The following is a 10,695-nucleotide window of genomic DNA, read 5'->3' on the forward strand; positions in this document are numbered from 1 at the left end:
TTCCACATCTGGTTAGTCCCTGACACAGGCCCCCCTCTCCTTAAGCACTGAACTTTTCTCTGTTCATTTATTCGTTATTCCAAACACTCCTGGCCCTGTGCTGGTTGAAACTGGGGACACGGTCATGACTGAGACAGTCCTGGCCCTGGGCTTCTGGGGCTCAGAATCCAGTGGGAGAGACAGACCTGTCCCCAGATAGTGATGATTCAGAGTGGGCAAGGCTGGGATGGGGGAATTCAGAGGGAATGCCTGACTCAGCTTGAAGGTCAGGGAGGGCTTCCTGGAGGAGGGAACATCTGAGCTGGGACATGGTGATAATAAAACTTGGGGACCCAGGGAACTTCCCTAGCGGTCCTGTGGTTAGGACTCTGTGCTTCCACTGCAGGGGTCACGGGTTCGATCCCTCGTCGGGGGAACTAAGATCCCGCATTGCCACAGGGTGTGGCCAAAACAACCCCCGAAAAAACAAACACAAAAACTTGGGGACCCAGAGAAGAGAGATGTGTGGCTACGGGAGACAAATTAATGTATGCATTCCTCCCGATTTCCTTTGTTCTGGACACAGGTGACTGTGACAGCCCTGGTTCCTGTCCTGTGTTTACCACTTCACACATTGGTGGTCTGCAGGACCTATATAGCCTGCAGTTAGATAGGAGTACTTCACATAAAAGTCCATATTTCTGGCTTCTTCCATTTGGAAGGGCTGGTGACCTCAGACCTGCACAACCCTGCAGGGTGACCAGAGGCTATGAGATGGGCCCTGGGCCTTCTAGTTTGCCAAAGTCCCCACCATACCCCATTGTCTCCCAGTTAAGGAGGCTGAGAGTCAGTTACTATCTATCACAGAGCCTGTGCCGCGGGCTTCTTACAGAGGAATGAAGAGAAAGGTAAAACATCTTGAACCCATGTCTCTGTTGAAAATAAAGAAATGCAGACTGGACTTCCCTGGTGGTACAGTGGTTAAGAATCCACCTGCCGATGCAGGGGACATGCATTCCAGCCCTGGTCCAGGAAGATCCCACGTGCCGCGGAGCAGCAACTAAGCCCGTGCGCCACAACTACTGAGCCTGTGCTTACTAGAGCCCGCGAGACACAACTACTGAGCCCGCGTGCCACTGAAGCCCCCGCGCCTAGAGCCCGTGCTCCGCAACAAGAGAAGCCACCGCAATGAGAAGCCCGTGCACCGCAACGAAGAGTAGCCCCCGCTCGCCGCAACTAGAGAAAGCCCAAGTGCAGCAACGAAGAGCCAACGCAGCCAACAATAAATAAATAAATTTTAAAAAAAGAAAAAAAAGAAATGCAGACTGGGTGACCTGTGGGTTTGGTTAATTATTTTACCTGGTTGGTCCAAGGGCCACTGAGTTTGCAACCTCTCCCCTCTCCTCACTCTCTCATCTTGAGACTGCACCCTGGATCTGGATGAAGGTGGCTCACTGGGCTTCCGCTGCCCAGAGAGGGACTGTGCTTGTGTCTGGCAAGTGCTCCATTATTCACATTGGATTAGGGTCCCCTGGGTCCCAACTCTGAGCTTCCTGTTGAATTGAGGCAAGAGAAGCTGTAATTATATCTCCCTCCTGTCTCCTACCTCTCAGCCGGCTCCGGTCTGGTTGCATCATGTCTGTGGGAGCCCCGGGGGAGATGGGGGACAGAGAGAGCCAAGGATGAGCTCAGGGCGGGGAGTGGGGGGAGGAGGGATGCTGGGAGGGAAGTTGCCAGAAGGATTCTGGAATTTCACAGACCCAGCATCCTTGCATCTTAGAACCCGAAATGCAAAGGAGTCTAGAATCCCAGGAACTTGGAGGGCTGGAATTCTGGAGTCTTTGACCAGTGCGGGGCCAGGATGCTGGGGTCCAGCGCCCTTGTCGGGCTAGGATTCCAGAGCTCGGCACTTCAGGAGTGTAAGGATTTCTTGAGCCTGGACTGTTGGGATTCAGATCCTTTGAGACCTGGGACCTTGGAACTGGTCTGGGAGAATGGAAGCTGGGGAGAAGCAAGTGGGGCTGGCTGACCTGGTGGGGGGCAGGGAGTGGGAGGAAATGTCTGCCTGGAGAAGGAGGGGGGCTGGGTGAGCCTGCACCCAGACTGAGGCTGGGAGGGAGGAGAAGCCAGAAGGGAGAAGCCAGAGCAGGTCCTGGGTGACCAGCCTGCAAACCAGATAACGTCATTAGCGGGTAGGACTCCGTAGCACCCGCTTCTGGTTACCCGCTGCTCTTTCCTGCCACCCCCAGCTCTGAAGTCAGCTCTGGGGTCAGGCCCAGGCTGGAGGCAGAGCCAGGCCAAGAGGCAGAGAGGTGAAGGCCTGGGGTAGTGCTTGCGCCCAGCAGTTCTCTCCCATTTCACCCCAAACCCCAGGGCTGGGGGCTGCCCCACCCAGCTGTCCTCCTTCCACACCCAACCCATGTGCTTGGCACTGAGGGGCCGGGGGTAAGGGGTGGGACAACCCAGAGCCAGAAGGATCCAGAATCACGGCCATCACTTACTGGGAGTCCGGTTTCACAAGCCCCATCTCCCGTAATTCTCACGGTAGCCCCCAAAAGACTCTGTTTACCCCCATTTTACAGACATGGAAGAGCGGCATGGAGAAGTGATGTCACCTGGTCAGTCGGGGTTTGAGGATGGAGTGGGAGAAGTCGATGGATGACTTCAGGAGGTGCTGGAGGGGTTCAAAGGGGGCCTTGAAGGACAGAAGTGAGGGGACCTCAGGTGAGGCGCACGGCCCAGGCAAAGGTGGGAAAGGAGCGACAGAGCAGGGACACCAGTAGCCGGAGAGGGAAACAGAGGCCAGTAGGTAGGCAAGGACCCACTGGTGGTGGAGAAAAGGGCGGTGGGCAGAGAAAATTGGCCTCTAGCTGGGGCGGCTGGGACCTGCTAAGGAAGGATGGGTCAGGATGGACACACAGCGGCTTCTCACAGCAGTGAGCGGGCACAGGCGACAGGCGGGCCTGGCAGGCATGAGCAGCTGGTGGCGTGTGTGTGGGGTATGCGGTGAGGCCAGCTTCCTCCCAGGGCAGGACCAGAAGGACGGAAACCAGGGAGCCAGGAGAGGGTCGGGCGCAGGGTGGGCTGGCATCTTAGGTCAGGCAGGCCTGGGCAGGCAGCAGGAGGCGCTGGCCGGCAGGTGTGGAAGAGCCCATCCCGGTCCCATTTCCTGGCCTTGTTGGTGCCTGCCCCCTTGAGCACACCCACCCAGATGGAATGACTCAGCTGAGGGCCTGCCCAGGCTCCAGCTATGACCTTCCTCTCCCATCACTTGTCGCATGCCACTTGGGACCGCGCCCCCATCAGATGGTGCCCTCTGAGGCCCTCTGCGCCCCCAGCCCTTGACCCACAGTGAGTGGGTTAGGGTTCGCTGAATAACAACACCAACGGTAGCTGTTTGAGGACTTCCTAGAGGCAGGCAGGGTGAACTCCGTCTCTAACCTTCCAACAACATCCCAAGGGCATGGCAGCCATGTGATGACGAACATCGAGGCTTAGAGACCCACGTGGGCCAACACAGCCATAAAGAAACAGGTGGGCCCCAATAAACAGACACGCGTGGACGCACCAGTAGACACAGATGCACAAAGAGACCTTAGAGGAAAGAATGCCCTCCACTCACACACACACACACACACACACACACACACACACACACACACACCACTCACTATGCTGACACGATGCTCGCTTAGGTCACACAAACCCACACATGAAGTTCACACACCCACAGTCCCTAGCACACCCCCTCCCAGGTACCCGTTCTTCCCCCGCTCCCAGTGCTGTGTGTCCATTCCCAGTTGTCTCTGGGCTGTCCTCTCTCTTCTGTGGCGCTGCCCCAGGGTCCCTCTGGGGAGGCCTGACTTGTGGCAGGGGGAGGGCGCTGACTCACCCATCCAGAGGAGTTCCTTCCCACAGCTCTTCCCGCCCCAGAAGTCACCCCACCCCCAGCCCAGCCCAGCTGGGGTGACCTCTCACCCCAGGGCACCCGGGTGGAAGGGGAACGCTTTGTGCCCTTGTCGTGGCGTGAGTGTGTCCAACACTGGCATGGACCCCAGGGACCCTTAGTCCTCTCCTTAGGAGCGAGTTACAGTTGCCACCTCTCCTGCCTGCTCTGGAGCACAGAACTGATGCCAGGGTCGCCAGGGCTCCCGGCCCCCAGCGGCAAAGGTGGGGAAACTGAGGCCTGGGGGAGGCGCCTGTCTGAGGCCCCGATGGGCATGGGAGCAGCGTGGACTTCCTGAACGTTCAGCAGTGCCTGGTGGGGGCAGGAAGCCAGTAGGAGGGAAGTTCCAGGAACCAGAGCTCCACCCCCACCTCCCCTGGCACTCCTGCAACATCCCTGATGCAGAGACAGGACGCGAGCCTGCCAGGCATCATCATTAATATGATAGAACTTCCTGAGTTCCCTCTGCTCCGCCTGGGATCGCAGAGAGTGAGGGCGGTACCACGTGGCCAGGATGCCTGAGACACACACACACAGGCACCCTCAGAGTGGGGCTGAAGGGTCATTCTTGGAGCCCCTGGTGTGGCTGGAGCTGGGGCATCCATCCTGGCGGAAGCTGGGGGTACCAGCTGGGCATGGGTGATAGGGAGATGGAGGAGGGGGAGGGGGGAGGGGATTGTGGTCACGGAAGCAGGGGTGGCATGGCGACGGAGAGGGGAAGTCTGTAGCTGCCCCACGTCCAGTCCTTGGGGTCAGGACCATCCTTCCTGGCCTTGGCTGGGATACGGTATGTACACAGGCTCTCTCCTTGTTACAAAGGGGGGTCTGGGATGGGCCACTGGCCATGGTTGGCCACCAGGCCCACGAAGCCCATTGTACAGATTAAGAAACTGAGGTCCACTGGCTTCTCATCCTGGCCTGGGACTATCCCATAGCAAGGGGGTGGTCGAACTGGGGCAGAAACTCCAGTCAAATGGAGTGAGAGCTTGAATTTGTCATCTCTGCACTTAGACTGACTCCCTGAAAAATAAGAGGTGTCTGAGAAGGTCTCTGAGGTCCCATGTGGCCCTTAGGGGTTGGGAGGCTGCATGGAAAGCCACAGGCTCAGTGGCAACAGGGACTGGTGACCGCTGTGCCGGCGTCTGGGACACACAGGCTGCTCACACTGGCTGGAGGGTGGCGGCTCTGCGCTGGTGGTGTGTTTGTAGAGGAGTGGGAGGAATTAAGGAACAGCAGTGCTGGAGCCCTGGACGGCTGTCTGTGGCTAAAATATTATTCTTTGAAGTCAAGGTCACCAGAGCTTGGCCTGAGGCCGGGGAGTGCTAGCGTGAGAGGCAAGAGGGCAGGAGGGTGCTCCCCTTTGATGCTGAGCAGTGGAAATCCTGGCGGGATGGGGTGGGGGCTGGTCCCGTACCAGCAGATGCCAAGTCTCTCCTCTCCCCCCCGCCCCCCACCCCCCCAGCGCTCATGGAAGGAGTGAACTGTGTCCAGGGAAAAGCAAGCTCAGTTGTGCCTGGAAAACACTACATCAGGCAGGAATTTCCTGGTCATTTCTCAATCCTTGGGCAATGTTCTAACCCCGTGGGGCCTGAGCCCAGAATAGATGCCAGAAGCCACCCCAGACAGCCTTGCAGACTGGTCGGCTGTGCCCCTCAGGTCCCGCCCGGGTCCCTGCTGGCAAGCTCCCAACTCCAGGGTGATGATGACTCGGGTGATCCCCACCCGGCCGGCGCTGGGAAGGGAAGAACGCTGGCAGAGTCCTGAGTGTGCGAGGTGGCAGGTGGCTCGGTGATGGGGACCGTGAGGGGACACAGGGAGGGGGAGGGGGAGGCGGGAGATGGATGTCTTGGGGAGAGGGCATGGAGGGAGCGTGCCAGGGAAGGCGGACGGAGGCCAGGGCCCTCTGGGGAAAGCAGAGGCGGGGGAACGTGGGGCAGAGAGAGGAAATGAAAAAGCCGGGGTGAGCAGGCAAGATGAGTAGAAAGGGAGGGAGGAGGGAGGGGAGGAGGGGGAAGCTGACACTCGGAGAGGGACCCAGCGAGCATGACCCCGGAGAAGGAGCGAGGGGACAGAGGAGGAGCTGAGAGAGACCGCAGGCAGTGAGGAGGGACTGGGAAAGCAGAAACGCGGAGAAGGGAATAGACGGCTGTCAGGAGAGAGGGAGGGAGGGAGGGAGGCAGAGGGGGTGGACCAGGGAGGAGACAGAGACAGAGACACAGCAAGAGACAGAGACAGAGAAGGAAAGAACTAGGGGCTTGAAGAGGAAAAGACTAGACAGAGAGACAGATGTAGGGAAGGAAAGAAATAGGGGAAAGAGAGAGAGAGAGTACCAGAGCCTGGGGAAGACAGAGGGGAGAGAAACAGTCGCACAAGAATTGCGGTAGGTTGACTGGGACCCTCCCTCCCCCCCGACCTCCAACTGCAGCGAGGACCACGGGGAGGGGAGCGCGGTGGTGGGCGTCGCAGGGCCGGACCCGGCGCGGCTCCCCTCCGTCGCCACCTCCCACCCCGGGGACCCCTCCGGCCCGGGCGGCCGCCGGAGGCCGGGGATGGCGGATTCGTGCCAGAACCTCACGTACGTGCGGGACTCGGTGGGCCCGGCCACCAGCGCCCTGATGTTCGTGGCGGGCGTGGTGGGCAACGGGCTGGCGCTGGGCATCTTGGGGGCGCGGCGACGGTCACGCCCCTCGGCCTTCGCGGTGCTGGTCACCGGGCTGGCGGTCACCGACCTGCTGGGCACGTGCTTCCTGAGTCCAGTGGTGTTCGCGGCCTACGCCCGCAACAGCTCGCTGCTGGGCCTGGCCCGGGGCCGCCCGGCGCTGTGCGATGCCTTCGCCTTCGCCATGACCTTCTTCGGCCTGGCCTCCACGCTCATCCTCTTCGCCATGGCCGTGGAGCGCTGCCTGGCCCTCAGCCACCCCTACCTCTACGCCCGGCTGGACGGGCCGCGCCGCGCCCGCCTGGCGCTGCCCGCCATCTACGCCTTCTGCGCCGTCTTCTGCTCGCTGCCCCTGCTGGGCCTGGGCCAACACCAGCAGTACTGCCCGGGCAGCTGGTGCTTCATCCGTATGCGCTCGGCCGAGCTGGGCGGCTGCGCATTCTCGCTGGCCTACGCCAGCCTCGTGGCCCTGCTGGTGGCCACCATCTTCCTCTGCAACGGCTCGGTCACCCTCAGCCTCTGCCGCATGTACCGCCAGCAGAGGCGCCACCACGGCTCGCTGGTCCCCAGCCCCCGGGCGGGCGAAGACGAGGTTGACCACCTGATTCTGCTGGCCCTCATGACGGGCATCATGGCCGTGTGCTCCCTGCCTCTCACGGTGAGTCCCCTCGGCAGATCGGGGTGGGCGGTGGGGAGGAAGGCAGAGCCCAGCGCCGTCCTCCATCGTTTGTACCCATTTCACACATGGGGAAACTGAGACCCGAAGAGATGAGAGGCTTTGTCCAGGCTTGCTGGAGAAGTCTCCCCATTTGCTTCTGCCCCACTTGACCCCTTCTGACCCTTTCTCCCCCTTCCACATCTCTAGCTCCCCAACCCTACCAATTCCACCCCCCACCAACCTTCTCCTACCCCTACAATGATAACAAGATCCGCCATTCATTGCTCTCTGTCCGCCCTGTGCTCAGTGGTTTAGAAATCCTTTCTCCGATAATCTCCAAAATGATCTTATGCATCTATTCCACAAGCATTTAGCAAGAAATGTGACGAAGTCTCTGCCCTGTCACCATTTTTACAGAGGACAGGTGATGATGTCTTTTGCCCATGATCACACAGAGGCAGGTCTGCACCCTGGGCTCCTCTGATGCCAGAGTCTGATCTCCCTGCCACCGTGCTCCCCACTTCCCCAGCCCCACCCATGGGTCTGCCCTTGGCATCTCCTGGCCTCGCCCCTTTCCTGCAGGAACTCCTGCCCTGCCCCTCCCAAATTGCAGCGGGGCCAACCCTGGCCCTGTGGCACCCAGTCATCCTGTCTATACTCTGGGCCTCGGTTCCTCTTTCTGTAAAACGCAAAGGCTGGGCTAGATCTGAGGGTCGTCAAACCTTTGGGGGGTTACAGAGGACTCAGAAACTGGACACACACAGACACAGCCCTGGGACCCAGCCCTACCGCCCCATCTCTCTCCCTCTAGGGCTTTGCTGGCTGTCTCCTGGGGCTTTCTCTCCCTCTGCTCCCCAGATGCACTTGTTTGTTAGTTTTCATCTTATCTTATTTCCTTCCCCTTCGGACAGGCCACCCCTCCTTCGTTTCTGCCAGTGAGCAAGTGGGGGGAGGGGATCGAGGGTGGGGTGTGGGTGGGGGCAGAGGACTCGTGGGTGCTGCTTGACACCCTCACTCTGCCCTCAGATCCACGGCTTCACCCAGGCCATCGCCCCGGACAGCAGTGAGATGGGGGACCTCCTCGCTTTCCGTTTCAATGCCTTCAACCCCATCCTGGATCCCTGGGTCTTCATCCTTTTCCGCAAGGCCGTCTTCCAGCGGCTCAAGCTCTGGTTCTGTTGCTTGTGCCTGAGGCCTGGCCCGGGCGACTTGCAGACGTCCCTCTCCCAGCCGGCCTCGGGGAGGAAGGGCTCAAGGGCCCCCACTGCTCTCGGGGGGAAGGATGGGAGCTGGGTGCATTCGTCAGCCTGGGGCGAGGGGCAGGGGGCACCCTTGCCTGTCCTACAGCCATCCAGCAGCACCGTGGGAACACCGTCCAAAGTGGGGTCCGAGACAGCCTGCTCCCTCTGCTGACATCTGCCCCGTGATCTCCTGCCCTGTCTTCCGAGAGCAGCAGCCAGAAATTCAGGGACTTGACCGGTGGCTGCGGGTGGACAAGCCCAGAGCTGGATCCTGGAGCCCAGCCGGCCAGAATGTTGACCCCCTGGATTCAGGGGGGTGATCAGCTGCTATTTCTCCTCCTTCGGGGTGGCCACGATGGGCTGTGGGAGGAGGGAGAGAGGGAGAGGAAACAATTATCCTGGAGCATAAAAAGAACAGTTCTCTCAAAATATCCGGTGACCTGGGTGGCCTGGTCTGGCCCTCGCTTTGCCTATCCATCTCGCTGTCTAAATATTTAGAAGGTAGAAAAGTTCCCAACAGCTTCTGTGCACTCAGGTCTGCTCTGGTTAGGGTTCTGGCTCTGATCCTCATTCATGCAGGGTGCCCTGGATGCCCGCCCCAAACCCCCAGCGGACAGCCCTGCCCTCTCCCAGTCCACTCCAAGAGCCACCCTCTCTCTGCCTCATGGGAGCCCAGGATTCTCCGACAAGCTCCCTGCTTCCCTTTACTTCTGATTCCCCATCAGACTTGGGAGGCCTGGTCCCCGCAGGGGAGGTGAAGAAGGGGAGACTGTTGCATTGTGGGTGACACCACTGGACGGGTGCCTGGAAACTGCATGGCTTGGTGAGTTGCAAGATGTGGATGGTGGGGCCCTGGGCTGGGGGAGAAGCTGGGGAATGAAGTGGTGGGAGGTACAGAACCCAGGGACGGCCCAAGAACTCAGACCTAAGTCCTGTGCCTGTCCCTATGCCCCCTCTCAGAGCCTCACTTCACCGCCTGTGTCCTGGGAACTGTCACCCAAATGTCATTCATTCATTCATTCATTCATTCAACATAGTGGTCGCTGACTCTACCAAGTGCTGGGGACACAGAGCAGTCTCGGCCCCACCCTGGATTCCTCTGGGGTGATTTCCAGCCTTCAATTCCCCTTCTGATTGCTGGGGTGATGTCCAGCCATCCACCCCTCCCCCCTTCTCGTTGCCATCCCCTGCCCTCAGGTACAGAATTCAAGGGTTTTCCAGGAGTGAACATGAAAGGAAGTGGTGCTTCTGCTGGTGGGAGGAGGTGAATGGGAAAGCCCCCCAGACTCACCCCCAGCCCTGGGTTCCCCTTTCTCACTTGGCTTCAGGGTTAAAACAGTAAATCTGCCCCTGGGGAGGGCTGGAGGAGTAGATGAGGCATGAGCTTCCTATAAAGACAATAGCGGCAGCCATGGAACCCTGCAGTGGGAGTCCAGAGTCCTAACCACTGGACCACCAGGGAAGTCCCTGGTCTATCTTTTTAGCTTCTTAGCTCAGATCACTGTTGGGCTGATGAGTTTGCTTTGGTTTCCTTTTGCGTAGAATGGTGATCATAATCTAATACTTAGCTTACAAGGCCGTGCTGAGGATTAAATGATTCCCCTGAAAAGCAGTTTAGCACAGGGCCTGGAGTAAAGCCCACAATACGGGTTACTGTCACTGCCGTTGTTATTGTTGTGGCTACTCTAGTGGTCTTTGGCAACTGGGCAAATGCTGTTTGAAAACAACGCTTTTCTCCATTGGTTTGACTTCTTCCCACCAGACATTATGTTTCCTTTGAAGGGGTGTCTGCGAGAGTTAAAAATAGGTCAAACGACTGCTTAATGGGTATGGGGTTTCCTTTTGGGGTGATGAAAATGTCCTGGAACTAGATAGTGGCGGTGGTTGTACAACGTCATGAATGTACTAAATGTCACCGAATTGTACTTTTTAAGATGGTTAAAATGGTACATTTTGTGTTATGGGTATTTTACCACAATAAAAAAAAAAATGTAATACTGAAAAAAAAAATTGAGGAAGTTTAGAAACTTTTATAGCAGTCTTGCCAGAGAAATATTGTATCGCTTGAATTTATTTTTCATTTATTTTTAGCATATTTTATTTTATTTTATTTATTTATTTTTGGCTGCGTTGGGTCTTCGTTGCTGCGCGCGGGCTTTCTCTAGTTGCGGCGAGCGGGGGCTACTCTCCGTTGCGGTGCGCGGGCTTCTCG

General features: G+C 58.3%; 1 protein-coding gene across 1 annotated transcript; it reads left to right on the forward strand.

Annotated features, from left to right (window-relative positions):
• Nucleotides 1–6,133: 6,133 nt before the first annotated feature.
• Nucleotides 6,134–8,655, forward strand: PTGIR (prostaglandin I2 receptor). The gene is made up of 2 exons (XM_030873836.3): nucleotides 6,134–7,242; nucleotides 8,269–8,655. Exons 1-2 carry the CDS (start codon nucleotides 6,475–6,477, stop codon nucleotides 8,653–8,655), a joined length of 1,155 nt encoding a protein of 384 aa, XP_030729696.1. The 5' UTR covers nucleotides 6,134–6,474.
• Nucleotides 8,656–10,695: the final 2,040 nt, after the last annotated feature.

This window comes from Globicephala melas, chromosome 19, assembly GCF_963455315.2.
Source record: "Globicephala melas chromosome 19, mGloMel1.2, whole genome shotgun sequence".
NCBI classification, from domain to species: Eukaryota; Metazoa; Chordata; class Mammalia; order Artiodactyla; family Delphinidae; genus Globicephala; species Globicephala melas.

Coding starts and splice junctions, on each gene's coding strand:
- PTGIR (XM_030873836.3), top strand. CDS start 6,475: ATGGCGGATTCGTGCCAGAACCTCACGTACGTGCGGGACTCGGTGGGC. Junction 7,243..8,268: donor TGTGCTCCCTGCCTCTCACG/GTGAGTCCCCTC, acceptor CTCTGCCCTCAG/ATCCACGGCTTCACCCAGGC.